Raw genomic sequence first — 15,325 nt, 5'->3', positions numbered from 1 at the left:
TTTAATTTGAAAACAATAAATAAACACTCTTCACTCTTGATTGGAAGGAGTACCTATTAAGCATATGATATGCATTTGTAGTTTAGAAAATTTTCACTTTATTGAATTGTTTATTTTACTTAAATTTGTTTTGTATGTGGAATGGGGAAATTATAAATCTCAATTTCACATTAACAATATATATATATATATATATATATATAGATAGAAAGGACAGAAATTATATATATATATATATATATATATATATATAGATATATATAAAACAACAGTTAAGAGTATGTGTTTCTTTGGTAAAATGTTATATGTTTAAATTTAAAGAGGATTAAAATATATATACTTTTATAAATTTTAAATGAAAAAATCTCCTATATCAATTTAATATCTAATTTAGCCATAATCTTAAAATTAAATTAACATTATTATTAAAATTCTTTTTCAAAAACATTAAAAAAAAAATAAATAACAAACTTAATTTTAGTTTAGATATTAAAAATTAATTGAATAATTTGTCCCTACTTTATCGTGGAGATTTTTAATTTGTAAATAGTTTTTATTATAAGATGTGTAATTCTTTTTTTTCATAAGTTAAAGTTGACCCATGTCAAAAAAGCAGTGGGACAAATGTTAATTAGAGATGAAAAAAGTAGAGAATACCTAGCCTAACCATTTTAAAAAAAATACTTTGAATATAAATATATTCATAAAAAAATATATATAAGATAAAATTAAAAAAACAGAATAACAAGTTGACTAACACTTTTCAAAAATCTAAATTTACATTTAAAAAGCTTTACCGCCATAAGAAAGTGTTATCCTAAATTTAAAAGGAGACGTCTACGGAGGAGGAGGAATTCCTCGGACGGCCAAAAGTAGCTGGAATCCGGGCAAAAAAAATTCAAAAAAGCTTGTAAAGGTAGTGTTTGAATCGTGTTTTTGATGGTGGAAATGGATTCAGCACCATGAAAAACGTTAGGACACGAAAATTTTGAAGTTTAACAACTATAACTTGGATTTACAAAAATCCTTACTAAATTTTCTCTAAATATAACCAGAAAATCCATAACTTTCCAACCAATGCCTCCTTAAACTATGGCAAATCTAAAATTACATTTAAAAAGCTTTATCGCCCAGGGAAATTTCTAGAAAATCTTTTATCCATAACGTGTCTTTCCTTTTATAGTTTTCTTGTAACCTTCCCATTTCAAATGAATGACCAATCTAACGGCTACCCTCCAAAAATTCCTGAGTCTTGAAAGCTTTTGTTTCCCTTCTGGGGACCGAAATATGTATATTTCTGTGTATATTCGTATAAGGTAATAAAAATCGTGAACATTTTTAACATAAAAGACGTCCTGACCAAACAAATCAGTTAATAAATTTAAAATTTTTATCACGGAATAGCCGATGCAAATTGATTTAAAATTTTCGTCACGGGAGTGTTTTCCACTCACCAAGTTGTATGATGAGTCACATGTTCAGTTGATCCTTTACGAATTGACAATATACCCTCACCAATCAGGAACATGCTTTTTTTTCATTAGCACAGAATCATTTTTGTATCCGTACCAGCCAGGAAGATTAGCCCATAAATATCTGTATTTTTTAGTGTCCAAAATACCATTAATATTTATTTACGGAGCTGGATACATTTTAACAACTGTAAACAGACGAAATACTTCCATTCCGGAGGTGGAGGAACAATCCCATTTCCTATTCGATAATTGACTTGGAATGGAAATTTTATAAGTAAAACAAATTGCATAGAAAAAGGTATTGAAAATCCCATTCCTTCTGTCGAGACGACCGTCTAGCAGCCCATTGTATATGTAAATACACGAAGACAGCCCCTGGTTTTCTTTCCTGTTGCTCCCAAAACCATGAAAAATTTCGGTTGCGTGGCCATCAGATTTGAATGTTTTGATCAATCTTTAGTCTTAGGTGATCGTCTCCAATCCCCATCTCCTGCAACTGCATCCCATAAATACAGATTTTATTATAAAGTTAACTTTGGGTTTTCAGCAGCTGCTCGGATTCATATTAAAAATAGCCAAGCAGCTATAGTTAAGGGATGTTACAGCTATACCTGGTGGTCCTGTCGCTTAAAAAGACTAAAAACAATGGAAGATTCTCCTTACGTAGCGCAAATGACCAGTAGGAACGTAGTGCAGATGGTTTACGAGCTTTGCAAGGAAACCTTTTCTCCCTCAGCACCTCCACATATACCTCCAGTACCAGAGGCCATTCAGAGATTAACGTCTCTTTTGGGTAACTCCTGCATTTAATAGTTCTTTTGTCTTTTGTATATATTTATCATCTCAGAATTGAGCGTGCAGGTGTCACAATAATTAATAACTACCATCTTAAATTGTTGTCCCTCATGGAAGCCAAATCAGGTGATCTGATACCCATTTTGAATCAAAACAAATCTCCAAGTCTAGAAAGTCAATCGTTTTGTTTTTAGAAAAGCTAAATGTTTCTAACAGTCCAAATTATCAGTAATCTATTTATACCATATAAGATAACGCTCGTAGGATAGTTATAAAGAATTTTTTAAATCCTCCCTATCTATGGGGGTTTTAGATCACGCTGAGAGCATGTGAGGCTGTATTTATTTCAAAGTTATTTCAGGATGAAAAGAAAATAGTTAACATATATATTTCTAAAGAAGACCCTGAAGCCCTAAGAATTTTATATAAAAAATCAGAAAGCGTATTTTAAACTTTGCAACCTAGAGGTAAGTAAGAGACGCCTTCTTAACCGGTGATACGACCAAACAGCAGTTGTAATCAAGACAGATGGCCCAGGATTAATGATGTGTTAGCCGAATATTTGGGACAAAGTAATTTGGGCATGATCTGTTCGCCGAATATTTGAGACAAAGTAATTTGGGCATAAAATTTCAGGTTTAGATGCTGTGCTTCTTCAAAATTAGAAATAATGACTTTCCAGGTTTACAAACCCTTCCCCCAGCTCGGAATGAGATCACGTGAAGCTGTAATTATTCCAAGATGAAATGAAAACGGTTCGCTTATATATTTTACAAGCATTCACATTTTTAACTGTAAAAGGACGTTCATAAATTTATTAATTCAATGTAAAACTTATATCAAAATCAATAGAAACACTATTAAGTTAGATTGAAATCACACGAGTATCTAATTATTTCATGATGAGAAGAAAGAAGTGATTATTTCATCGCTGCAGATCTCTATATCATTTTTATTTTTATTGGGTCCTTTCCAATTGTGAAAATTCGTATTGCAGATACAGTAAAACCCATAGACTTGGGCCTTGACAAGAAACATTCTGCCTCCTCCTCTTCCACGACAGCCAAAGGAAGAAGAGAACGTAGTCGTTCAGGATCGGGAGATAGTTGGACTCCACCCGTCACATATATCCATATTCATGATTGCCAGAATTTTTCGGTGAATAACCAAAACCCAACTCATTCCACTAAATTTTGCTTGTGCTTCACTATTCATGTCATTGTATAGAGGAAGAGTATTTGTGACAGAACGTGTATATATATATATATATATATATATATATATATATATATATATATATATATAAACACACACGGAATTACCATGCATTTCAAGTTTTCAATTAGTGTGTCTTGCCACTCAATGTGTTTGGGGTTCATTTGGGGTTCATGTGGATATAAGCGAGGGTTGTGACTATTGCCAAATATTCGCTGCAACTGATGGTTTTCTTCTGATCACTCAGATGGGAATATTTTGTTTACCTAGATCAGCAATAATTCCACTCCACGATCATCGTGGCATGACAGTGGTAAGCAAGCTTTTGTATGGCACAATGCACGTCAAGTCTTATGATTGGTTTGATCCCATATCCAACAATTCCAGCCACCAATATTCTCACCCACCAGGATGTAAGCCAGTTTGTGATTAAAATATTTCTTAACAATCATGTAATTGCGTCGAGACAAGAACACTCGAATATTATATTTATTGATGATCCTGCTACTACGCATTTGTCTTTTACAGTGAAACTTGCAGAGTTGAAATCGGACGGTGTTATAAGAGCTCCATATTGTGAATCATCCGTATTATATCCAACAACAGGAGGCAACATACATTCCTTCACAGCAGTAACATCTTGTGCAGTGCTGGATATACTAGCTCCTCCTTATAGAGAGGATCCTGCATACTACCGTGTTTTTCCTTCCTCCACTCGACTTTTGCGTAAGGGTAAGCTCTAATGATCTTCCTTGAAAACCTTTAATTAAATTGCCATAGAAACTGGTTTATCGTGATTTATGGAAGAGTATTTCTATGGATATGTGTTTTGACAGCGAGAAAACGCCATGGAGATATCGATCATGAAGGGTTTGTGTGGTTGGAAGAAGTGGAAAAGCCTGATAACTTCATCCTTAAAGGGAAAGCATATGCAGGCCCAATCATTAATGTTATTTGATCGTGTTACTGCCTCAACTAGTTTTATAGGTATCATAGACGCGGTTTTGCCTATAGACTGCTTATATCAAAAGCGATTGTTAGGTAATTGCTTTGCTTTTGGACATTGGCATGTGGTCCGTTTGGTTGTGCAGTTAAATGAAGATGACTCTCAACATTGAATACGTTAGTGCGTGCATGCAAAATGCAATACTTGGTTTGGGAGTGGAATAAGTGTTCCGTACGTGCAGCCATACAATGACCATGTCTATGTTTGGTTCTACATATAGGCCAATATTTGGCTGTAAAACATATCAATTGAATAGATTGAGCTTTAATTAGGTGTATACGAAGACTGTTATAATCTTCCAAGATATTTAATTGAATAGATTGATTTGTAATTAGGTGTTTAGCTCGTCTGATTATGTTGCTTCGTTTTCTTGTGCAGAATTTTACAGTAATAGTGTTGTGAACAGGTTTGTTTATTTTTTTGTTGGTGTTAGAACCAAGTTAGCAATCTAAGGATCCGTTAGTGAATGTAGTTATTTAATCTCAGGATTTTGAAACAATAGTTAATAGCTAGTGTTTTTTTTTTTCTCATTTGACGGACAACACTCCAAATATTAGGGGAGTCAAAATGTATACGTGGATGGTTCACACAAGATATGATTAGTCTAAGATTCTTCATAATAAAAGCGCCTAGCTTCCGTCATAAACTCAAATTGATTTGGATGTAAAATGTGTTCAAAGAATTGAAGGAGCTGAAAAGAAGGTGGGAAGAATTGCATAAATGTTTGGACATACATACCAGCCAATGGTAGAACGATTAGAGAGATGCCCCTTTGCTTCTTCCTAGAAGGAATGATTTTAACATCCTAAGAAATGTCTTAAGGATTGGGCGTTAGAAAGACAACTGTCAAAAATTGAATGTGGATATCCAAAATGCGTTGAACGTTAGCTTGTCGCAAACAAAATCAAAGCCCAATTCCATCAAGCGTCTCTTAATGGTGTATTTCATACCACATTTAATTAATAACACTAATACAAGGGCAAAGAAAAGCTTGTATAGATTCCCAACATTCGCAAGGTTAGAATCAGCCATGCATATCTACTCCAACCAAAATAATTAGGCTAACATATGCTTTTATAGTAACATTCCGCAGTTAAGTAATAACACTAATAGAAGGGCAAAGAAAAGCTTGTATAGATTCCCAACATTCGCAAGGTTAGAATCAGCGATGCATATCTACTCCAACCAAAATAATTAGGCTAACAAATGCTTTTATAGTAACATTCAAAAACATTTGGATAAAGTAAAGCATAGTTTGGCTCTTTATCATGCCCTAGCTTCCATGCTCTCATGAAATCTAAATCATGTTCTAGCTTCCATGCTCTCATGAAATCTTAAAGTTTAATAGATCTAGACAGATTTATCTCAAACATAAAGTAAATGTAGTGGGGCAATTTATGAAGTGTAAGTTGGGAATGTGAAGACCGAAGAAGTTGAAACTTTTAAATTTAAATAGTTTCTTGTAAATACTGAGTTCTTTTATTTTATTTTTAAGAATATAATGTCATTTTATATTGATTGTAATGTTTTGTATTATATATATTTTATAAGTTTTTAAATTTTTAAATTTATAATGATAATAATATTTATAAATTAATTAAATAAATGGATTAGAATTTAAACAAGATTAATGGTTGCAATGCAAGTATGGTTCTTGTTTCTATTACTAAACCAGATTAGATCCATTTTAACATCGGATCTATCAAGTGCCGAGAGGGATCAAATCTCTCGAGGTGCAAACTTATTTTTTGAAAGAAAAATTTGAGGAAAGGTTTTCACCTTGAGAGATTTGATCCCTCTCGAGGCTTGATAGACCGAGTGCTAAGATGGATCTAGGCTAGTTTGAGTAGTGTGCGGTCATAAAAAATTTGCTGAACAGCTAATTATTTTGATCATTTTAAATATGCTAAATATGTCTAAGATTGATTTGGTCAATTTAATTTAAATTTTTCTTAGTTACCTCAGTTTGTTCAGATGAGAGAGACCGTTAGTAACTTGAATGATGAAAAATGATGAAATACAAATTTTGAGTGCAAAGTGTCAATGTAACCATTTTGATAGATAGAAAATGTGAATACTAAGAATATAGTCAATTACAAATAATCTTCATTGCAATCAATCTAAAACTATTTTCTTCTATTGTTCCTATTGTTACACCTATTAGTTTTTCCATTTTCTCCTATCGATCATATGAAAAGAGTAGTTGGAATCATAGACCATTAAAATATTTAACTCGAGCTATTGTAGTAAACAACATACCTTGTCTCTGTTGCTCTCCAATATTAATAGTATTTTTCTCCAAATTTAGTCATTGTGACTTATGGAGTGTTAAACCCCAAATAATTTTCAATGGTAGTTATTTTCTAACAATGTTGAATGATGGAAAATGGGAATAATAAGAATTTACCCAATCATAAATAGTTTATAGTTTCAAGAAGCAAACATTTGGGGTAACCAAACATTTTATTTAAGATGAAAATTCAAGTATTGTATTTATGGTTGAATAATTTTTATGTGCTTACACTGAGAGAGTGTATATGTTTTGTGGGTGAGAAGGAGAGACAAGGGGTGATAGAGATATAGATGGGGGGAGAGGGAAGAAGAGATAGGCAAAGACAGGGAGGGGGGAAGAGATATAGATATGGAGAGAGAAATTTTAGAGAGTGAGAGAAGGGGAAGAGAAAGAGGGGAAGGGGAAAGGAAAGGAGGGAGAGAGAGATGGATAGATCTGGAGAGAGAGTGTGTATGTTTAGGGGCTGAGATAGAGAGATAGAGGAGTGACAATGGGAGATAGAGATATAGATAGAGGAGGTAGAGATGTGCTTATAGTGAAATCAATGCACACTATTAATCTAATTACTTTGAAATTAATGTACATCAAACATCTTGTTGCATCAAATCAGAAATCAACATCTACTCTAAAATCAATGCATCTAGTGCAAACAATCAAATATGATTAGAAATCAACATCTATAATGAAATCAATGCATCTAATGCAAAAAATCAAATAAGATTAGAAATCAATATCTACACTTAAACCAATGCATCTAATGGAAGCAATCAAATATGAGTAGAAATCAACATCTACATTGAAAACAATGCATTAGTGTAAAGTATTAAATATGATTAGAAATCAACATCTACACTGAAATCAATGCATATAGTGCAAGCCATCAAATAGGATTAGAAATCAATATCTACAGTGAAATCAATACATCCTGTGCAACCATCAAATAGGAGTAGAAATCAACATCGACACTGAAATCAATACATCTAGTGTAAGATATAAAATAGAATTATAAATGGACATCTACACTGAAATCAAAGCTGATCAAATCATTGATACTGATCAAATCGTTGTTGTCATGACAGTGGATATTGGTGAAACCGTGTTAGATTTGTATTTGGGTTGCCAATCGCTAAAGCCCCGAACCGAACGTGGTTCGACTTGTAGCCCGCGGGAAGATCAAAGAAGGTTAGTGCCTAGCGTACGTCGATCTTCTGTGTTAGCTGCAAGCCAAGTAAAGATCCAAGGTCGAGTCACGTTGAATATTTGGGTAAGCTCCCATTTTCAACCTCGTGTTGACAGTGTAACGAAAAAATACGCGAGTGAGTTTGGTATGAAGGGGCGCATTGGTGTAGCTATCGCAGATTGTGTGAGTGTTGGTCGTGCAGTGTGGTGAACACAGTGTAGTAGCAGAACATGCTTGTGGAGAGGTCGAGTGTAGCAGTAGAGCACTGTAGGTCGTGGTTGTTGTAGGGCCGATCCGCCAAGTTATATGGTGTATCGTGTGCCGTGTTGAAGGTCGATCCGTGTTGAAGACAAAGTTGTGGAAAAATAAAGCCTGCAAATTGAATGTAACGTAAGAACATTGTACCTTCCCTGCTGGCTGAGCGCGTGATTAGCGTTGGAAGAATTGGGCTGGGAGCTTAGATGAAGAGGCATTATGGGAAGGCACTATCCCGATTCCCTATGAGACTTTATCGAGCAATAGTTGGAGCATATGTCAAAGTTGGCGACACTGTAAGTGTTGTGTGGAGTAACCTACGTCAAGCATGAAACAATTGCGTGGAGTTGATCTGCATCTTACATGTGTTGCACATGTGGTTTGAAATTGAGAACCAGTCGTGGGAGACATCGCGCTTTGTAGAGAGGAAGATGCAACCCAGGAGAAAGAGTCACCTCTTGTGAAGGACTCAGTTGTGTTGTCATAAAATGATCAGAATGTCGATTAAGAATTTTCCCTTGGTGGGCCATCCCAGCGTGCGTGGAGTGTGGTTGTGTACCTCTTGGGCAAGTCCCACGCAAGATCGAGTTGGTTATAGTGTGTAAAACAATTTATAACGGAGAAAACTTCTTTGTAACGAGCCCGTTGTCGGCCCCTAGGAGCTTGCGTGGACCTGCACCAGAAGTGGCCTAGAAACCCGTGGTGCGGTGAGCATGGACGAGAACTGGGATCAAAGACTAGCATGATATTGCACGTGCTATTGATGAGGTTGTTGTAGTGGTGCAGTTGTAATCAGCGCATTGTCCGGGGTAGGGGGATTGGAATAGAGGAGGCATGCCAAAGTCAGTAAACTACAACGATTTCTGAGCGTGTGACTGCCTGTGAGCAGTTAGTGTGGAGTTGTGTGGAGCTACCGTTTGAATATCTCTCACGATGACATCACTGAAGTTTTTTTCCTCTTTTATGTTTTTGGTTGCATTTTGAGCCTTCAGTATCTTAATGATAACATCTTCTCAGCTCTCTGAACTTATATGGTTGACTATAGTAGTTGTGTCTTATCTGGAAGGTTTCCATATGGTCTTCCCTGTTTTTATCATTCACTTCCTTTTATTATTAGATAGTCACCAAAGCATAAAATTAGCCATATGACTTTTATATTTGCTTTTGGTTTATTTTATTAGGTAGATGTGCTTAAAATTCTTTTTAGTCTCACGCGGTCCAACATTAAATAGATTTTGGATTTTCCCATTAAGTAGCCTTTTGGATTTCCCCTTGCAATTTTAAGAATTTTTTGCTTTGTGATTCCTGATGATTTGATGGTCTGAAGTATACTTGCACTCTATAGATTAAGTAGATTTTGGATTTTCCCATTAAGTAGCCTTTTGGATTTCCCCTTGCAATTCTAAGAATTTTCTGCTTTGTGATTCCTGATGATTTGATTGTCTCAAGTATACTTGCAATCTAGAGTTCAATATTTTCTTTATGAAATGGTTGAACAAAATGATGTAATATTATTTAATGGGTCACTATTTTCATTTTTTTTCACTATAATATTTAATCTTTGAATGTACAAAGTTCTAACTTGTGTATAGATTAAATATAAACAATGTGGATGTGTCCATATTTCATAAATTGTAATTAACTATGTAGTCATATTTTGAGTATTTTTTCTATTGTTTTTTCTTATAGAAAGTTAAATTTTTTAAAAAATGATCTTTATGTGAAAATATTGGCCATGGCCATTTTCATGGGAAAATAAATGAATAAGTTTTTTATGTCTTAAATAGAAAATATTTTGATAATTGGAGAATGAATTTTTGAAAATAGTGCTTATTTATAACTTATTTTCTTTTCCCATATTTAATTATTTAGACCAAGAAATTTAATAGATACTTAATGTCATTGATACAATTCTATATTTCAACCTTTCATAGGAAAAATTGTTGTTTTTCCAAGTTGCTTAAAGTCATTAACACAATTGTTGTTGTTCCATGTTGCTTAAAGTCATTAACACATTATTGGAATGTACAATTTTGAATTTATTTTAAGAATGTAAGTGCAACGTTTGATAGATTTCTTTTTACGAAATTTTGATAACTCTTTAGAATCATATCTATAGAATTTAACTATTATTTTATGGTACTCTATTTATTTTGATAATACAAAAAACAATAATATTTATTATTATTATTATTTTTAACTATTTTTCAAAAATTATGTTAAAAATTTAAAAAATAAAATTCAAAATTTATATGTAATAAAAAATAAAAAGTAATTTGATATTCTTAAATTTACTTAAAACTTGAGATAATCACAATTATCAAAAGTAAACACCAGTTCATATGATAGGCCAAAAAGTATTCGATATACGATATTCCTCGCTTGGTTCCAAATATTATACCGTCCCCTAGTGTGGCTTTTTGAGCTCTTATTACCTCGCACATGCCCCCAAGCCTTTCAATCATTATGGATATATATATTTACTAGCATTTTCACATATTCGTGAAAAAAAGAGTCGAAGCGTGCGAGTGTGGTTTAGAGTTATACGAAGGGTAAGATGTTATGGCACCGCCTAACCAGCCTGTTATAGGGCATTAAATGCCCGGGGATATGCGGGTTGGTTAACACGATAACACGGGAGCGGGGAGTTTCGGCATTAAATAATATTTGGGCTTTCGCGTGTTATCGGACTAACCAGCCCGCATATCCCCGGACATTTAATGCCTTATGGCAAGCTGGTTAGGCGCTGCCGTTATGACGCTCATCTTTCGAGTGACAATCTTGATGTCTACACTTATATTTTCTGCTCATCCCCAAAACGAAATGAGTTGAAATTCTTCTCACCGTAGACTTTATAGCCATGGTAATGAGCGATCAGAGAAAATTAAAGGGTAAAATTAAAGGGTACCAGGGTGTGGTTTTTTTGGTAGGGAGGTTTAGTTATATATTCATATTTTTATCATCGAAATTCTGATTTTTTTGATAGGGAAATTTAATTATGGATTCGTCATCTTCACCATCAACCTCCCTGCAAATCTATAGGCACTCACAACCCAAATTTCTGAACGATCACTTACTCACTAACGCCAAACCCATCAGTAATAATGGTCAGTTTGTTTCCCTCAACGCCAAACTCCTCCTCCTTCGAGAAAATGGCGATACTGATATAATTCGTGCGTCGAGGAGAAAAAGATTCTAGTTAAACCGAATGGTAAAGCTTTGCCGCACGACATTCTAGCAAGATTACATGGTGACCGATGAATCTAACCACAGTATCGTGAGACAAAGCCTCACCATAAAAAACCTTCAGCATAATAAAAGCATAATAATAATGAAATCAAACGATAAAGATCTAAAATAAAAATATAAAATAACGGCTTATTTTCAAAATATCAATTAAACAAAAATTCTAATTTTATAGTTTCTTTTTTTAAAAATTAAAAAAATTAATAATAAAATTTAATTAACCAAAGTTTTTCAGTAGAAATTACATGAGAGAATTTTTTTTGGCTAATGCGTTTTGAACCAACAATTGTGGTTCATTCATCAACATCAGATAATAAACCATATTTATTGGTCCAAAACGCATTGGCCAAAAAAAATTCTCTCACATCATTTCTACAAAAAAACCTTTATTTAATTCATTATAGATCTTGAATACAGAAAATAAAAAACAAATAAAAAATTTTTACTTTTAAAATTAAATTCCTATTGACTAACCTCACTTCCCATTCACGAACTTATTTCTATGCCACTCACTTCGAAGCTAGACTTTCGGAGGGAATTTAGATGTGATGATGAAGTCAACTAAAACTCTTAATTTTAAAATAAAATTCCTCCTTAGTAATATCACTTTTATTTCTATGCTGATCACTCCACGGCCGCAATATTATTTATTTTTATAGTTTTTAACTCTACATTTAAAATATTATTTATTTTAGTTATTTTGTATTTATTTTTTAGCATAGTTAATTATTTTATATTTTGAAATGGCATAATTTACTCTTAATCCAATTAGTTCACATCCACTTTAACATCTTGCAAAAAATAGAAACTAATAGTGATGAACAACCACCCTGTAGAAAAGCAGTAATGACCAACTAGCTTGTAAAAAAGTATTAAATAACACTCGAGATTGTCTCTTCAGAAAGTGTACGCAACATTTAATGCTTAAGGTTGTGCTGCAGGGTGGTTCTTAATCTCCTTATGGAAACAAATACATTGATTAAAAAGGTCAAAAGTTCTGTGAAAAAATTGGAATATTTGCATAGACGTAGCTGAATGGCTCTTTTATTGTCGTCCAAATTGATTCTGCTGGAAACACGCCACGGGAAAAGTTGCTAACTAAAAGTGTTGTTGGACTTGTTACTAGAAACGAACCCTTTTTATGAAGTCGACTAAAAAAATTTAAAAAATAAATTTTGTAGAGGCAGCGTTTGTATTGTGTTGTTGATGGTGGAAATGGATTCAGCACCCTGAAAATGTTTAAGACACTTAAAATTTTGAAATTTAATAACTATAACTTGGATTTACAAAAATCCTTGCCAGATTTTCTCTAAATATGACCGAAATTTCCATAACTTTCCGTGCAACTCCTCCGCCACTTTGTTATACTACACCGTTCTTTATCCTTGGACCGTGCCTCTTGCAATGTCCTTCGGCTCTTCCAGTTTGTCCATATTGTAAAAGTCTATTACTCTCATGATCGCGTGGATGCTTTCAAGATTCTGCCAGTTTCTCTTCTGACCTGTGGAAAATAGATTCAGTGTATTTAATATTTCGCACTAAAGAATTGAAACCCACCTAAGCACATAAAGAAGAAAGAAAATAAAATAGCATGAATTGCACAGAGAATCGATGGACCTTCTGGTAGGAGAGGCGTCTTTGCAAAGCCAGGACAACAAAGAGTCACTCGAATGTTGAAAGGCAACAACTCAAACCTTAGGCACTCGGCCAGTCCTTTAAGGGCATGTTTAGTGGCTGTATATATGCCATAACCATAGCATGGATGCTGCATTTTTATATCATGCCAAATGTATAACTGAACTTGTTAGCTTTGCAAGTTACCTTAGCTGATTTCGGCATCAGGCTATTTTATCATCCATTCAGATTAAATTTGGGGAAAATTTCTTTTGGAAAGGTTATTTGATCAAACTTTAAAGACTTTACACTGTAAATCCCTTAAGAAGTAATCTAACTATTATGAAATTTGGATTCAGATCCGTTTCTTGATTATTTGATCAAACTTTAAAATATTTTAAACTGTAAATCCCTGAAGGAGCAATCTAACTATTATGAAATTTAGATTCTGATGTGTTTCTTGATTATTTCTCATCTTGATGATGAACGTTGCTGGTTCAAAACGTCCATCATAACGACAAACCTAATGCAAGATAAATCCAGAAAATGATTTACACAAGTATGAAGATCGCAAAAACCTCAAATATGAAATATTTGATAAATCTTTAAAATAATTTAAACTCTAAATCTCTTGAGAAGCAACCTAAGTAGTATGAAATTTGGATTCAGGTCCGTTCGTTGATTATTTAATGAAACTTTAAAGGACTTTAAATTGTAAACCCTTGAAGGAGAAATCTAACTATTATGAAATTGGATTCATATTCGTTTCTTAAATTAAAGTAATTAAAATTTCGATCAATTAAAGATTACTTACCATAGAAGCCAGCGATCCCATGAGAACAATGGATGCCGGATTTGACTTGCTGCTGCGTTGTTTCATCAATGGCAACGAAGAATGAACGGTGTAGACTACCCCGCTGAGATTAGTGCGGATGACGGAATCCACATCTGTAATGTTGATTTCATCCATGTAGCCTATTCTAGCTATTCCTGCGTTGCAGATAACAACGTCAAAAGGTCGCCACTCGTAACACTCCTTTATAGCTGTTGAAATGGATTCATAGTCCCCCACATCTGCAACCTTCACCACAAAGCTCAGATCATTCCACGAACTTTCATGATTAAACCCCGTGGTACGGAAGATCTAGATAGAAATAATGTCATCAAGAGGTTGTTAAAAGTTGCAGAGAAATTTATGCAAATAACCCTACATTTGTCTAATCTTTATCTAGAAAGAATGTGAGTTTTCTCAGCGAAAAAGCTGTTCCAAAATTTAGGTAAACAACACTATCTTTGGGAAAAAAAATTGCAGAAAGAATGTGATCAACAGGCTTTTAAACCAAAAATTTATGTAAAGAACCTTACGTTTTTTTTGTAAGTTAAGGTATGATTCTATTAGAATACGAAAACTATGTACAGATACAGATACATGACACCACCTGCCCAGAAAGGAAACCAGGTGGCCTTCAAAAAGATATAATCCCCATCAAAAAAGAAGAGTTCTGTGTGGCTAACGTAAAAAACCCTACCTTTATACGAACTTCATCCAGAGAATATTTCCCCTGTTGAGCAATTTCTGAAATGGCGTCATCTATTTGAGAAGAATTGTTAGAGATGAGGGTCACGTATCCTCCCTCTTCAAGAACCTCCATTGCAATAGCAAGGCCGATGCCCCTTGATCCTCCGGTTATCACAACGTGTTTGCCTCTTAAGCTCGGCATCCTCTGGCCTACTTCTTCCCTAGTATCACAAAACAAATAATAATACCGATCGGTATACAAATTACTATTACTAGCCATGAATCCATTTTTTTCTTAAATCTGACTCCTGTATAATCTGTATAATCTATGGCTATAATATATAGAGATTAGACCGATAGTTAAAATACAACAAATGCTTTTCGGATTTAATAAGCCTTTGGTAAGAAAAATAAATAACCAGCGGTTGGGATGGGTTCTCTAAAGTCAATTTTTGGGCAAAAGCCCAAGTTTGGTTGTATAAAATGTAAACTCTCCACAAGTTGTGGTTGTGGAGTGCCTAGATAGTTAAAGTGTCATAAAGGGTTTTTTTTTCTTTTTTTTAATGTAAGTTGAGTGGGTTTTTGAAGATCTACCCATGGTCCGTAGGCCATGGGATTGTATAAACAACTGTGTCTTAGGATGTCTAAGAAAGGTACTGATAGTGAAGATGAATGTAATGGGCCAGTAAGAGTAAGAGCAAAGAAATCTTAGAGTAGAAGGAAGGCT

The 15,325-nt window shown here is 34.0% G+C and overlaps 2 protein-coding genes across 2 annotated transcripts; one reads left to right on the top strand and one right to left on the bottom strand.

The window, feature by feature from the left end:
* The first annotated feature begins 1,985 nt into the window (after nt 1-1,985).
* Nucleotides 1,986-4,786, top strand: LOC149266900 (plant cysteine oxidase 3-like). Its single transcript, XM_089397623.1, has 5 exons — nt 1,986-2,268; nt 3,268-3,428; nt 3,733-3,898; nt 4,014-4,217; nt 4,322-4,786. Exons 1-5 carry the CDS (start codon nt 2,121-2,123, stop codon nt 4,441-4,443), a joined length of 801 nt encoding a protein of 266 aa, XP_089253749.1. The 5' UTR covers nt 1,986-2,120; the 3' UTR covers nt 4,444-4,786.
* Nucleotides 4,787-12,844: 8,058 nt separating this feature from the next.
* LOC149266899 (3-dehydrosphinganine reductase TSC10A-like) lies at nt 12,845-14,800 on the bottom strand. Its single transcript, XM_089409502.1, has 4 exons — nt 14,609-14,800; nt 13,894-14,223; nt 13,083-13,230; nt 12,845-12,966 (listed from the first exon to the last, which is right to left on the bottom strand). The coding sequence occupies exons 1-4, from the start codon at nt 14,798-14,800 to the stop codon at nt 12,845-12,847; spliced, it is 792 nt and encodes a 263-aa protein (XP_089265628.1).
* Nucleotides 14,801-15,325: the final 525 nt, after the last annotated feature.

This window comes from Pinus tabuliformis, chromosome 6, assembly GCF_031772625.1.
Source record: "Pinus tabuliformis cultivar Carrire ecotype Pingquan chromosome 6, CPIR1, whole genome shotgun sequence".
Taxonomy (NCBI): domain Eukaryota; kingdom Viridiplantae; phylum Streptophyta; class Pinopsida; order Pinales; family Pinaceae; genus Pinus; species Pinus tabuliformis.
This window is presented reverse-complemented; position numbering and strand designations above follow the sequence as displayed.

Bases quoted from the DNA above. Each gene is read 5' to 3' on its own strand.
- LOC149266900 (XM_089397623.1), top strand. From the start codon at position 2,121: ATGGAAGATTCTCCTTACGTAGCGCAAATGACCAGTAGGAACGTAGTG. The intron at 2,269-3,267 runs GTAACTCCTGCA...TTCGTATTGCAG, and splicing joins GAGATTAACGTCTCTTTTGG to ATACAGTAAAACCCATAGAC. The intron at 3,429-3,732 runs GTGAATAACCAA...CTGATCACTCAG, and splicing joins ATGATTGCCAGAATTTTTCG to ATGGGAATATTTTGTTTACC.
- LOC149266899 (XM_089409502.1), bottom strand. From the start codon at position 14,800: ATGCCGAGCTTAAGAGGCAAACACGTTGTGATAACCGGAGGATCAAGG. The intron at 13,231-13,893 runs GTAAGTAATCTT...ATAAAAATGCAG, and splicing joins TGGGATCGCTGGCTTCTATG to CATCCATGCTATGGTTATGG. The intron at 12,967-13,082 runs GTCCATCGATTC...TATTTTCCACAG, and splicing joins GACGCCTCTCCTACCAGAAG to GTCAGAAGAGAAACTGGCAG.